We start from the raw sequence: 15571 nt of genomic DNA, 5'->3' as shown, positions 1-15571 counted from the left end.
GTATGTGCTGATGTGGGTTTGGCTGGTCGGCTGCAGATTAGCGGTTTGCCAGCTGCTGCAGCTTTGAAGTGAACTGAATGGAGTCAGTCAGATGTGCAAAGAAACGCACTGCAGGTGTCGGTAACAGCACTGCACGCCGTGAGGTCAACAGAGGCCATGTCCACACTGGCGCAGTGAGCATCGCTGAAGCCGGCACACTGTAAACAACCAATGCTCACATGTCAGCGACCCCGATTGGTCCGACAAGGAGAGCTTTCACTTCAGTTTCTGCTCACAAATGATGACAGAGTTTAAATGGATATGGCTGTTGTTGTTCATTTAAGCCAACCCAGCCTCTGCAGTGATACCACTGCTCGCGGCAGTGTGCCGACAGCTGGGTCTCCAGCCACGACCAGCAGTGTGCACCATGAATTTATTCCCCGGGGTCAGATGATCAGAGTGGACTTCTGCTGTATAGTCCTGAGCTGTCCTTTGGAGAACACTCAGGGGAAATGTAGTGGGCGATCCATAGAAGTGCCACTGAAAACAATCCAGAAGTGCACATGAAGATGACCTTGAGTGTCTTTAAAGCAGATATGCATGGACCTGTTCTTAGGAACCAGCCTTAAACATGTGATGCCCACAACCATCTATGTTTAGCAGCTACTAACAATTATTTTAGTCATTTCTTATCTATTGTGTTTTTTCTTGACTCATTCTATCTTTTGGTCAAAGTGAGTTGTCTTTAAATGTGTTTTGTAAGTAAATTTGAGTCGAGCTGCGAAAAAACCAGAGCAGCTGGAAAGATCCCAGCAGGTGCAGAGAGAACAAAGATGGTCTATGAGGAGACAGTGTTTGCCGCTGACCCACTGCGCTGCTGATATTGAAGACAAGTGCAGAATGAAACTTGCCAGAACTTAAAAATTATTTGGCTGAGCAAAGATATCTACTGACACTGCTCCTTAAAAGTGCAGATATGTGATGTTTTTCCCCTCAGAAAGGTACAGATGATTACCTTGAGGTACAGTAATGAGCTTTAGAGGTTCATTTTTGCATACTGTACTTGTAGAGATAGAAATGTTCTTCTTCTGCACCTCTAATTCTGAGTGTGACAAAGTCAGGACATATTTAAAGAGAGACTGTTTGCTATTCTCACATAGTTTGTAAAGCATGATGTCCATGTAACTTAATTAAAAACTGTAATTAATGCTTATTTATTGGCTATTGATTTTATATAAGAGCAAGATTTGTCTCTGACACTATGAAAATGAAACATATGGATGCTTTTAATAGCTGTACCAAACTATTTTTAACCTGTTCCAGTAACACGCTTTTAGTATTTTTGTGGGTTTATTTTTTACGGAGTTACATGTGCTGTTCTCAAACATCAAACAGTAGCCTGGTTTTCAGGCAGTGAGCCCTCCAGCTCCTGAAAGAAGGAGCTGAATCACCAAGCGACTGTGTTTTGTTGACTCTGTATCCAAGCCTGTCAATCTTGCAAACAGCCCGCAAGTCTGCACATGGAAGCAGTCAAAGACAAAAAAGGGAGAAATACATTTTGATCCCCTCAAATCTGGGTTAAATATCTGTGTGACCTAGATCTGTGTCTGTTTAGGAAGTTATACAATTGGCCAATCAGCTCCAAGAGATGAATCACCACAGACTCATTGTGGCATCGTCCAGATTTTTTCCCTAAACTCAAGTTCAAATCAAATCAAATGCAAAGAGGCGTTTTAGAGGTTTGGACATCCCTCTCAGTGAAATAGGTCAGAGAAGTGATTGGGAAGGGAAGAGGTGAAGGAAGGGAACGGGAGAAAGACATTAGATGGATAAAAGGAAAAAAGGAAAAGAAGACGCAGGAGGAGGAGGAGGCTGACACTGACCTTGCTTGAGAAAGTCCACCCCACACAATCTGAATCAAACTGCATCAGCAAACTGCTGTATTTACAGCTGTAGCTTTGAAGGTTGTGTGGCTTCACTTCTTAAAATCCTTTCATGACTCTTTGAGTCTCACAGGACAACCTATTTGTTTTCATAGCACAGGGCAGTCACTCAGGACTTCCTGGCCTAATTTCAAGAAATTATGGCCTCGTTAAGATAACATTAGCCTGCGAGAGAAGGAGGGAGGCAGGTTTATGGGTGGAAACTAGGGGTGCAACGATACACAAAATTCACGGTTCGGTTCGGTTCGATACTTTGGTGTCACGGTTCGATATTTTTTCGATACAAAAAAATGTTCATGCCTTTTTAATTTGTCATTTATTAAAATTATAAATATATATATTTTAACTCAAAAGTACAGTTTTTAAATTTAACCCTAACCCTTGTGCGTGTTTTTTATTTTGACAGCGAATGCGCACCGGGTGAAGTGTCTTGCCCAAGGACCCAACGACTGAGACTGTCCGAGCCGGGGCTCGAACCGGCAACCTTCTGATTACAAGGCGAACTCCCAACTCTTGAGCCACGATCGCCCCACGATTGCTGTCTAGCCCCGTGCATGGGGCTAGACAGCCAACAAGTGTGTTAACGAGCTAACTGCGCTAACACACTAGCTCCCACCCATGTAACTGAGCATTGCACGGCACATCCAACATACTGTTTTACTTTAGTCCATGACTCTCTTACCTTCAGGGTCATACGTCACATGAAAACCAAAATAATTCCAAACGCCAGATCTGAGAGTGGGGGAGGTCCATCTTGCAAGGAGAGCTTAACTTCTGTCTTGCTAGCTTGCCCTGCTCTCTTCCTTCTGACTATGCTGTCTGTGTTGAGCGCTCAGTGGATCTGCGCTCGACAGTGCAGCCTAGGCGGAGTAGTCGAACGCAGATTCACTGAGCGCTCAACACAGACAGCATCGTCAGAAGGAAAGTTGATAAAATAAATTACAAATGTTGTATTGTTCGATACAACTGAACCGAAAGCACTGTATCGAACGGTTCAATATCGATATGAATATCGTTGCACCCCTAGTGGAAACATGTTCCATGTCAGCGTTTTGGGCCAATCAGCAGATGTAAAGAGAAAGAGAGAAGGGTGCAGATGTAATGAGAGAGCAGTTTGCTATGACAGATGTCAGATAAATGCTTTAACTTACTATAATGCAGTTAAACTGTCTGTTGTTGTTACATGCAGCTACAAAAACTCAGAGCCTCATTCGTCACTAAGAGGTTTTCATTGGTGTCAAAGCACCACAGCCTGTAAGTAAAAGATGGCCAGCTTCACATCACCCATTGGTTTTGGACCTGACTTTGAAGGCTCACTTTTAAATGTTTTGGCTTCCTGCAAGAAAGAATTGGCTGAATATGAACAAGAGGGCAGAAGTTATCAGCTACCAGTTAGATTAGCTTGTTTTCATAAACTGTACAGGTGCAACAGGGTGACACAAACTCGGATGGGCTGTAGCACACAGCAAGACTCAAACACGGTGGAGCGGTCCAGCTCAGTGACTCCAATCAGGATAGGTCAGGCCTAGCAGATAGGAAGAGGCTACGATATGGCAGCGCGCCTTTCTCTTCACTACAAACAAGTTTGCCTTGTGACTTCTGCTTCTCAGGCGTAGGGGCTAAGCTTAAGGACTAAGGATACTGAGAGTTAAATGAAAGCATTTTATCTCTTACTCAAATGTTCAAAAAGAATCTCAAGCAGCCAGAACAATGTGGGTGACATTGTAGTGGCCACATCCATCTTTCCATCTTTTATATACTGACTGTGATTTTATCTATAGACGTCTAACAAAAGTGCTTTTTTTCCCATAAACCTCCAAAACACTTCCTGTTGTACCACCGCAGACATTTAGGTTTAGTTAACACGATTGTCTTCTGGGAGAAATCACTAATTACCTTGTTATCTCTAAGCTGTATAAACAGCGAAATGTAGTGAAGCATGTGTATGTGTGTGTGTGTGTGCGTGTTTGTGGGGGGGGGGGGGGGTCACGCTGGAAATATGCTGAAAGGTGACGTCAAATTATTTATCGGGAGATCATTAATGGTACAGTTTGTGTGACTGCAGCTTTTAAACGTGACAGTCTTCTGCTGCTTTACTTCTACTTTCTATGTGAAAAACTACAACGAGGTAGCTGGAGACCAAACCTGATGTTTACTAGACCACAGGCCACCAGATTAATCAGACACTATATGTTGGAGGTTATGGTTGTGTGCTGCTATATGCTGGGAGGAGACGCAGAGTCAGGGTTAACTCCAGTCTGTCTGAGATCTAAGGATGCATTCTTCACGCGATTTGGGTTCATTCTGGATGCTCGTCTGATGATTTTCTGCTGGGCGAGAGTTCAGTCTCAGACTCCTGCTGAGGTCATACAAGTTCAGAGCCAACACACACACACACACACACACACACACACACACACACACACACACACACACACACACACACACACACACACGTCGGGTATTCGTTTCTTGTGGGGACATTTCATTGACATATTGCTTTCCCTAGCACCTTACCCTAACCATTAATAATGACTGCTTAACCCTCACCATGACCCAATTGTAACCCTGACACTAAAACCACATTTTGAGTCTCAAAACCGCCTTGAAACTTGTGGGGACCAGGATTTTGGTCCTCACAAGTACAGTAAACTTCCAATTTTTGGTCCCCACAAAGAAATGAATGCACGCACACACACATTGCTGCCGTATTTCAGGCTTTGTGTGTGCGCACTTAAACTTCCACAGTCCTGCTTCACCTTTTCTTTCTTCTTAAGCTATAATCTCTCTCGTGCACGCGCGCACGCACTCACACGTACCTTTCCCGCAGGTTCCCCTCTGGATGAAGATCACCGGCGGCTGCTGCAGCTTCATGGCCCGGTTGCTGACGCGCTTCAGCTCGCAGATGTTCCGGTACGAGACGCCGTCGCTGCCGCACACGGGTTCGGAGCTTTTGCACACGCACACGCCGGCGCTTCCTCTCCGCCGGACAGTGGCCGACACCTCCACGCCGTCACTCACCACGCACTCCATCCCCTCGGCGCAATCGCGGTCTCCGGTGCCGCCGCACTGCTCGCCCTCGCCGGACGCGCACACCGGGCAGCAGTCGCAGCGGTCCAGCACGTCGCCGGCCAGGCAGTCCGCGGGGATGGGAGCGCACTGAGACTTGTCGCACTTCTCCGGGCAGCCGATGGCGAGGCGTTTGGCTCTCAGCGCCTCGGCCACCAGGCTAGAGGAGGCGAACAGGGCCATTACGCACAGGACAAACCGGAGACTCATGATGGGACAGTCCGACAGAAACTCAGACCTGCAGTTAACTTTTACACGGAGTTCTGCTGTAAGAGTCTTAAAGTGTGCTCTGGGGCAGCGTGGAGCTCAGGGAACCTTCACCGGAGGACTGGCTTACGCAGTGTGGCGCTTCGCTCCCCGCGCCGGTTTATAAAAGCTGCAGGATAAACACAGGAGGCTATTGGTGGGCCTGAGTGACGTCTGTTAGGGAGGAGGAGGTGGAGGTGTATGTGACTGAAGCTGTGCACACACATATTTAGAAAAATGACATTGAATTGTGTTTCAAATGCTGCACATTTAACTCCACGGATCTGATTTCAGAGCTGTGCAGCTATGATGTGACCAGCCTATGAAACATGCTGCCACTGATTTAAGGGTTCATAAAAGGTTTATGAAGTATTTTAAACAATATAAAAACAGATTGCATCACATACTCGGCCTGCACACTGCCGACTTTTGGTGCTTTAAATAGATTTTGCTGTCAAATCTTCTTCTCTCTTTACATTCAAATCATTGGCTCGAAGGCTGCCCCTGCCTGAGCCTGGGTCCTGCTGGAAGTCTTTTCCCTTTAGAAGGGAGTTCTTCCTCTCCACCATCGCCAAGAGCTGTTGGAAGGGAATCATGCAAATGTTGGGCTCTTCTGTCTGATAATCAAGTGTTTTACACAATATTACACAACTGTTGTGAACTGGAGTTTATAAATAAAGTGAGGTGAACGGTTCGATTTTTTTTAGTTCAACTTAGAAGTACTTAACGAATCTAAAAGTTTATTCAAAAATCTCCAGAAAATAATTTCATTTATTTATTTATTTGTTTGTTTGTTTTTAAAAGAAAAATACATGTATGAAGTAGTACTAATATAAGTGTGGATGACAACTGTTTTTATGGGCAAAAGAATACAGATAGTTGTTATAAACTCCAGCGCTAAAACAAAGTGTACGGATGCTTTATAATTCCTCTTCTCATTCCTCTGTGTGCGTTTTTGTTTTGTAATTTTATACTGCATTAGGCGCTGCTGCTGGGAGCCCTTTATCATTGACCTGCAGTCAGTTAATGCAACAGTGATTGATTTTTCCAGCAAAACAGAGAGAGATCAGCACTGTGATTGAAATGTTTGCCTGCTCGAATTGTCCAAATGTACCAGCAGCATTTGTTTTGCAGACATGTGCAAGAAAACTGTTGTTTTGCTGCTCTTTTTAAGAACAGATCCATTATGAGAGAGAGAATCAAGAAAACCATGAACTGAAATCTGTGGATTTGCAGAGATTGTGGCAGAAGTGATCCTTGCAAGGGAACAAATAAGCTTTCTTAAAACTCAGAGCAAATTCAGCACTTTTTTGTAAGCAGGGTTTCAGATTTTGCTGCTGAGTCTATAAACACCTCTTTGTGTCCTGTGACCGCTGAAATTTAAGTGAATGTAAAATTAGCTGCCCAGTTAAGCTCCTGGCAGGATTTCAAGGTATCTGCTAAGTGGCAAGACTTTGGTGTGGAAGGACTTTGGTTAAACGCAGAGGCTGTTTGTATGTTGTTTGGTTCTTTTAAACATTTCCTGTAATCTCTCTTCAACCAGCTATAAATCTTATAAATTACACTGTGCAACCAGCAGAAACGAACAGATACAGTTACAGATGTTTGCTCTCTGAGTTCTCGTATCACATAAGCTCCATCAAAAAACACATTTCTCAGCTCTCTACGAGCCCGGTCTCTGATTTGTCAGGAACTTTGCTTCCTTCTCAGAAACTGCAGCAGTAACATCTGTGCAGAGGACAGCTGCTACGTCACAGCTGGGTTGAAGCTTCGTTACGGAAACAATCAATTGTCCCAAACCTCTGAACGCTCAATGAAAAGCATTTCTCTGACATCATACGTGACATAATCCGATTAATGCATGCCAGTGTTTGATACTCTGCGAGACAAACAGATCTTTGGGTTCTCTGCAGGCGACAGCGCTGGAGGTGCTGAAACGCAGGCTGTGTTTCAGTTCATGTTTATGAAACACATTTATGATAATGAAACCCCAGTTTCATCAGACTCGACTACCTGCTGAGTCAGACCTCTCCAGCAGCTGCAGACTTATCGATGCAGGAGGAAGCCAAGGAAACCCACTCAGAGTCCGATCAGCGATGGGTGTGTGTGTATGTGTGTGTGCACTGAGTGTGTGTGTTGGAATGAAGGTGGTGACACATAAATCTGAGAGAGAGGGTGAAAGTGAGAGCTGTGATTTTTGATCTTTAAGTTTTCTACACCAGGCTTCACACAGTGTGTGTATGTGTGTGTACTCTGCAGTGAGTTATGTACTTATTTGACCACAAGAGTGAATATGTGTGTGTGTGTGTGTGTGTGTGTGTGTGTGTGTGTGTGTGTGTGTGTGTGTGTGTGTGTGTCTTAACTAAACATGCAGCTGAAACTTGCTGAGGTCCAGGTTTTAATGTGTTAAATAGTTTCTGCATTTTAGTGACCAAACAGTTCAGACACACACGGCACGATCGAGACTCATATTTCAGTTTTTAACAAATTTTCTGTTTCCAGACTATAAACTGTCCCCATGAAATATTCAAAATGTGTGAGAAACACAGTTTGAAAGGACAAGCTGGCATGAAGCATCTCGGGACGGTGTTGTTCTCCACATATAAGCTATACAGTTCTCTGGAGAGATGAAGTTTGATGATGGTGGAGAGCATCGTCAGGTGTTCAGCTGGGTTTATAATCAAAGCTCATGATTGGTTTGATTTTATCTGGGTAAACAGGATAAAAAGCAGCTTTCTCTCCTCTCAGCATGATGGGAAATCCACCCGTGTAAAGTGATGTTCGCTTGGCTGAAGTTTGGGTTTCCAGTGTCTTCTTCCTGCCGTGTGCTGGCGTTTGTCTCCACCCACCAGAGTCCATCAACAAAGTTCATCCTCCATCTTTCCTGTGCTAAAGTAGAGAAAAACTAGCAAACACTACCTACATCTTTTTTTTGTTATGCTTTTCCATATTTTTTGTCACCTTTTTTTTTAAATTAAACATGATCAAAGTTTTTTTTAATATGAGAAGGACGATTTGTTTTATATAGACGAGCACAGATCAATATAATCTGGCTCCCTTTTCACAAATTCACATCAAATGAACCTGTAATCGTGACTCTAAGGACGTCACAATGGATGAGTTCTTAAAAACTCAAAGGGTTTGAATGCAAGGTCTGTGTGGTGATGTTGTAATGAGCGGTTCCGCCTCTGGAGGCCAGTAGAGAGGCTTTTAGGCTTTCGGCGTGACTTCGTAAACACCCTGTCAAATGATTCAAGACGTCAGCCCTCAGGGCAGTTCAGCTGCTCCTGCTGCAGCCCCTCACCTCCAGAAAAACATGATGCAGAGGGGATTTTCATCCATCTTTCTGTCTCTGTGTTTGTGTGTTCCTGTTGCCACCCTCATCGCCATAGAGACGCACTTGAGAGGGTCTGCATGGATGAAGTCAGGGCTCAGCAACTTAACAAGACGAAGATGTGGGTGTACGTGTTTTTAAGTATTTCAAGACCTCGAGAGGCTTTAATGTTCTTTAAAGGGAGTTTAAGGGTGTTTGAGGGGGAATCTGGACCACTGGGAGACTGCAGTGGTCACTGAAGGAGATGGAGACGTTAAAGTTGTTACAGTGATGCTGTGGTGGGGGGCTGGTCATTGCTTAAGGAGCTTAGGGTTCATGTGGGTTTTGAAGGTGAAACTTAAGTTTCACGTGTTCTTGAATGAGTTTCATGGATTCTTGGAGGGCTTGGTGCCTGAAGGGCCTGCATGATTTTCTGCTACAGTTTCCAGGCTCAGTGATAGACTTTGAACGCTCCCATTTGCTCAGGTGTGAATATAAACCTGCTATTTCTATCAATCAAAGAACTTCTGACACATTTTGTCAGGCCTCAATGTGCCTGGTCTTACCCAGTGCTCACTGAGTGATTGAAAGCCATCATCTAAGTGATTCAGATGGTCCTTAGAGCACTCACTGGACTTTAACGCAGGTCCACTCCTAACTGAAGGAGGAGGATCATTTAATGGGTTTCTGTGATCACTGAAGGGCTCCCATGGGACAGTTAAGGGCTGCTACTGGTGACTGGAGAGGTTTAAGAAGCGTTGACCAGCTCATATAGATGGGGGGGGTTGTGATCCTATAAGGGATTTGGTTGGCTTTGATCCCCAAAACACAATTCACTCAGTGGTCACTCAAGAGTTACCAGACAACTACGAGGAGGCGTTACTGACCAGTAGAGTTACGTCTTCAGTTGTGGATGTGGAATTATTGTGAGTGAAAAACTTGTCATCTTGATGGACTTTTCAAAGAGTTCATGGATCCTCAGCAGCATGAGGAATAATTTACCACCTGTCTGTCCTGCCAAGAGTTTACGTGTTTTTAAATCTTGGATGCACAGAGTAAGCGAACATAATGTGATTCTTCTGCTCGCACACCAACTGCTGGATCTGTAATTTGCTGTCACACGATCCTGTGCTGTAGCTGTAAAGAACATTTAGAAGTTTGGCTGAATTCATCAGAACCTTTCCACTGTTTAATGAAATTATGTCCACTTTGGAGCAATAAACTCCTCTTCCTCTCTGTTCAGGATCAAACATGGCAAATATCCCATGCTTTTAAATAGCTTTTTTGCAGTATTTAATTTCTCTGCAGCTTTTAAGTGAATATGAAACAGAACACGATGTTTTCAAACGTTCACCATATTCCAGCTTTCCCGACCAATGTCTGTGGTTAGGATTGGACGTTCATGACTGACTTTAGAGGCACGATTTTGAAGCGTGACTCATGTGTACAATGAGTCAGAATTAATATTAAACAGATAAAATATAACAAAAGTACAAGAAGCTCCAGTCCCGGTGGAATTGTCCTCGGCCTTCCTGCCTCTTCCCGGCTCCAGCTTCACTTGGACAGCTCATCATTCGTGTTTATGATGTGAAGACCGTTGGAGGGAATTCAAACATTTTTGCTTTTCCCAGAAACACAGAGCGTGCACGTGAGCGTGTGAAAAGCAGTCTAATTCCACTCAAGTTGAGTCAGTCAGCAATAACGATTTGATTTATGCATGTGCATGTTCGAGTTTCAGAGAGAGAGCGAGAGAGTGTGAAAAAGACAAGAGAGAGAACAACAAAGTCCGAGCTGGCGCAGGTTAACGTGCAGCTGTCGCGCCTGCACAGAGTGTGCTGTGTATATGTGTGGCTGTGTTTGTATATGTGTGTTTGTCCGTAAGATGATGCAGACCTCCTCCTCTTCCTCCCATCTGCCCAAACAGTCCGATTGAAGTCTTCACATTGGAGCCGCTCTGCAGCATTTTGCTTCCCGGCTGCATCGTCTTTGAGGTTTACTCACTTACTCACACTGACTGCAGGTGATTGGCCACAAAAAGACATCACAACTCTGAAATCAAGAAAACCAGAGAAGAAGCTGCAGTTTCCTCACCGTGCTGGTCAAATCAGGACAAGAGTTTGACAAAACAGCCAGAAATGATGCTCGTCGGGATTTCAGTTTGAATAAATCGGCATGGATCGGTTATTAAATGTCCTCTGGTCATTTTGTATATATGTGCTGACGGCAGCCACCATCACAACCACTGGATTTGGAATTCTGGAGCCGCCTGGTCATTCCATGGAGTCGGAACAAAACAACAGTGTGGTCATTATTTGGAGAGCTTATGACTGTGCGGTCATTTCAGAGGCTGTAGTTACTGCGCTGTTCTCGCCATCTGCATCACCTTACCTCCACACCCACCTGCACGCCAGCTGCTCACTCCCTCATCACCGCCTCTGTTTACACACTAAATCATCTCTGAGGTGGAGATACATGGATTCACGGGTCTTAAAGTGAAGTGGGACTTTCCTCTTCTTGGTGGTGTCACAGTTTTTTCTTAAATCATCAGCTGGCAGCACCGGTTGGTTTCTGTCTCGCTCTCTCTTTCAGTAAAGGAACACGAGGTCCTTTCCCCTAAATTCTATTAGCAGGGGACCACTGAAATATAAATCCAGGGCCAGCCCATCCTTCACTCCCATTTGTTTTGTTAAGTTTGTCTTCATTAAACAGATGAGAGGTGGCTGCAGTCCAGCTCTAACAAAACATCAGCATAGACTGAATCTAATCCAGCGTGGGGAGGACGGCAGGTTGTGCAACAAGGAGAAAAAAGCTTCCTCGTGTGTCAGATTAAGACTGTGAGACGAGCTCTGATCAGGTCAGCCTGACCAGAAGACTGAGCTTAAGGTGAGATTAGAAGAACATGGGAGGACCGACAGGCGGACAGACAAACGTCCTTTGTTGCCTTAAAAGAAAAATAATTTATCTCTTTACTTTCTCTTTAAGCTGGGAGTGTCAAACATAAGGTCCGGGGGCCAGAATTGGGCTGGCAAAGACTCCAATCGGGTCCCTGTACTAAAACCAGAGGTGGAGCATTTATGCACCAAGAACTGCTGTGGTTTTACTGGGAAAGCACTCCAGGCAGTAACACCGCCCAACTAAGAAAAAGTCTGCTGAACCACAAGCAAGAAATAAGCATTAACTGGTGAGCATCAAAGATGGCGGCAGTAGGACGCTGAATTCTGTTGTACCTTGGGGAGGTAGGGTCATGCTGAGCTGAGAGATCTACCACACACACACTTGAATCAAAGGTCAGGCCGGATCTCCACATCGTGTAGCATCACATCCTCTTATTTTCATTGACAAACTAACAACTTCATCTGGAGGAGATTTCAGGTCTTTTTTTGATCAGGAGAAACAAACAGTCCACACGAGCGAAGCATCTGTAACGGAGGCTGCTCGCTCCAAAAGGTCCATTACCCGCACTTGCTGAGCTGGTCTTTGGCTGAGCTGAAGGGCTGACCTGAAGTGAACTTCAGCCACATCAACCTTTGAACAGCTTTGGGTTTAAATGGATCAATGAGTCACTGGAGAAAGAAGCACAAAAATAATACAGAAGACGACACTGTATTCAGTTGTAGAGCTCATGTTGGGAGTAGTTGGCAGATAAATGGGGAAATAAAAAGTCCCTTTTGGGGATTTGTTGACAGACCTCCAATCAAACCCTGCACTTCATCTGATTTACTTCCATCTGTATTTACAGAGTGAAACACGGAGCTCGAGTTTTTCAAAAGCAGTGAATCTATTTTTATTGTTTTGTGTCTTGCTAGCTAATAATAACACAGATTAGATGCTTTAAAAGACCTCAGAGACTCGCCGGGTGTCTGATTTATCCCCAGAAATGAATAACGGAGGTTTAGGGAAGCTTAGATAAACTCGATGTGAAGCCAGAGTTCCTCTAGCTGAGCTGCCTGTAACAGCTGGAGAAGAGCAGCTGCTCCATAATGAGGTGAGGACAGTGTTTAGACACCAGCAGCTCCATTAACTCCTGGCGCCTTTACGTATCAGACTAAACGAGCTTCCCTTTATCCTCATGAATGTACGTTTAAACTGCTGTATGTTTCCATTTCTGTGCAGCTTCTGATGTATGCAGAGGGGCTGCTGAGATTATTAATATTATTATTATTTTCACTCCCACATCTATGTGAAGACGTTTCCCTTATTGGTCTTTATTTTAAAATAATGTTAAACCGATTTTATTATTTTCAGTCTTGAAGTTTATTTTTTCCAAAGGTACCTGCATTCATTTTATACTTGGTTGTATGTATTAAGCTCTGTCTTTGGGCTGCGTTACACGCCGCTCCTCTGAGACAGCAACACCCAATCTGAGGCAGAAGCTTTTTGGATGGAACTTTAGATCTTACTAGCATCCAAAGGAATGCATTATGAATAAAGTCATGCCTCTCCACAGTTATCATGAAAGGAAATTATCCGTAGAAATCAAAACCATTACTTATAGCAGGAGCTAAACATGTTTATTTCTGCTCTAAACTTGTACATTTTAACATGAGAGTCTATGGGGACCGATGGAGACTGAGGCATTTTTGGAGCCCCCAGTGGCCAATAGAGGAACTGCACTTTTGGCATTTACCCTTCATTTCTGAGCCCAGGGGGCCACACTACAACTACTTGGATGGTGGTGTGCGTTTAAAGCTGAGTGTGGAGCAGCATACACTCTGAATGGTCACTGTCTATTACACTGGTGACTGTCCCACGTGGCAGCGGCAGGTTTATGGCCATGAAACGTGGCATAAAAAGAAACCGAGAAACTCGCCAGCCCTACAAACAGATTAAAGTCTGCTAGAACTTGAACATCCTCAGCATGCACGGGAACACAGACACTCCCTGATGGCTCATAGCTGAGCTGGTGAAACAAGGTCAACACACTATTAGGCAATGAGTTTTTATGTGATACAGATTTGTATGGAGCTGCTTTATCCTTCCCCACAGTTATGCAGTCAGCCCCCCCCCCCAGAGAGCAGTCCAACTTAGATTCATTACTGCAGTCTGAGTGAGCCAATGGGGGACGTGCTCTCTGCATCGAGCGTCCACTCAGATTAATCACACATCTTATGTAACTCTTCACGGTGCTAAGGGACTGATGCTCAGGAACTCATGACCTAATGACCAGCGAGCACCTCACAAGAGTTCGTTTGGAGAGCCTCCACCCGATGAAACCACTGCATGAAGAATGGAGGCTTCTTCCAACTGTAAGTCAGGACAAAGTGCCTAAAGGGAGGCACCTATGTGTGTGAGGAGGCTTACAGCATACAGCTCAGTGACACCTAGTGGACACACTTGCACATGCACTGCTATTTCTCTGTCTACTCTGGCATGTGTTGTATTCACTGTTATCTGCGCTTCACCACTCGGAATGATTACAAAGTGTCTCTGAGCTTACCTCAGCATGAGACTGTATATAAAAGACAGAAGCCTTACACTGGAGCCAGAGGTCAGAGTTGGTCTGCAGGACACAGGAAGTCACATGATTTATCAGAAATGTTAAAAATGCACTAACAGCACAAAGAGGTCCATTTCAGTGAGTCCAGTTCTCACAGCAGCATCACACATACACCGATCAGTCACTCGAGGAGCAGAAGTGCAAACTTTGAACCCTCAGGATCTGCCGTCATTTCCCAGTCTCAGCCAGCACCGCACATCCCTGTGGTTTCACCTCCATGCACAGGCACAAGCAGGTCCCGCACAAACATTAGGCAGGTGTTTTATTTTTTTGTAGTCCTGTAGAAAATGATACTTCCTGTTTGAATACTTCTTTAAATGACTGGTTCTCGTATGTCTCCAATAGGTGCAGAGATGTCATAAAATATTGAATTCATGATAAAATTCAGAAGCTAAAGTCTAAAATCAAAAGCAGCTTTTACTTTTTAAGGTCTTGTGAAATCAGCCTGCACATCGGTGTAAACCTCAGTGGCTCCAGCAGGACTAAACTTTGCCCTGTTATTTGTCCTACAGTAACTTCCTGTTTTACTTTGAAGTTTAGTTTTCGCATTATATACTGCGCAAAAAATGAAAGCAACAAATTGGATTATAGAATCACATCAGTGAAACTCCTGGGATATTGATGGTCGGTTGCACAGGTAGTCCAACAGCCAGAAGGTTCGCTGTGTCTCTCAGCACAGTCTTAAAGTCAGTGACTTCAGGAGAGCTGCACGGCGACCATAGAAGGCCATTAACCCATCATCAGGACTGGTATCTGCTCCTTTGTGCCAGAGCTACAAAATGACCTCCAGCAGGCCACTGTTGTGTATATGTCTCTGACCAAACCATCAGAAAGAAAATTCGTGGCCTGAGGGCTCGACACCCTCTAGTGGTCTCCGTGCTCACTGCCCGGCACCGTGAGGCCGGTAGAACATCAGCTGTTGCCCTGAGCTTTTCACAGATGAGAGCAGGTTCACCCCGAGCACACGTGACAGACATGAAAGGGTCTGGAGAAGCCGTGGAGAACATTACGCTGGCTGTAACATCGTTCAGCGAACGTACAGACCTCTACAGGCAACGGCACCCTGACTACCATCAGGTGTCAGGATGAAATCCAGACCCCACGCTGGTGCAGTGAGTGCTGGGTTCCTCCTCTCTGGCCAAGTCACGTGCTGAGAGTATGCAGGTAGATTCTAGAGGATGAAGCAATCACTGCCACTGACTGATCCCCACACAGTAGGAGTACGCCCCGATGTTCTCACAAATGCATGCTTCCAGCACATCGGGGCTGTCCAAACTACTCAGGACCATTTTCTGTTGCTGCAATGACATTTCAGAAAAACTGACCTCCTGCATCACTTTTTCAGGGTTTCTTTGAATTCAGCCCTCTGAAGCTTGATCATGTTCATGTGTTTTATTTTGTTCCTTCTGTCTTCATTGGATGGTCTCTTCAGCCTCCCGCTTCCTGTTTGTTTTGTTCAATTTCCTTCTCAACTTTGGCAAAAGTGCCAGAAATGTCGTCTGTGTAATAATTAGTGTGCAGTCC

At 44.7% G+C, this 15571-nt stretch overlaps 1 protein-coding gene across 1 annotated transcript in view; it reads right to left on the bottom strand.

Moving 5' to 3' along the window:
* Positions 1-5498, bottom strand: part of htra1b (HtrA serine peptidase 1b) — a 30069-nt gene extending 24571 nt beyond the window's left edge. The window contains exon 1 of the mRNA XM_026177837.2: positions 4742-5498. Coding sequence (XP_026033622.1) covers positions 4742-5201 — 460 coding nt within the window. The 5' untranslated portion in view covers positions 5202-5498. The remainder of the gene's footprint in view (positions 1-4741) is intronic.
* Positions 5499-15571: the final 10073 nt, after the last annotated feature.

The sequence above is a fragment of the Astatotilapia calliptera genome, chromosome 8, assembly GCF_964374335.1.
Source record: "Astatotilapia calliptera chromosome 8, fAstCal68.1, whole genome shotgun sequence".
Taxonomy (NCBI): Eukaryota; Metazoa; Chordata; class Actinopteri; order Cichliformes; family Cichlidae; genus Astatotilapia; species Astatotilapia calliptera.
The sequence above is the reverse complement of the archived record's forward strand: the minus strand, read 5'-3'. Positions and strand labels throughout refer to the sequence as shown.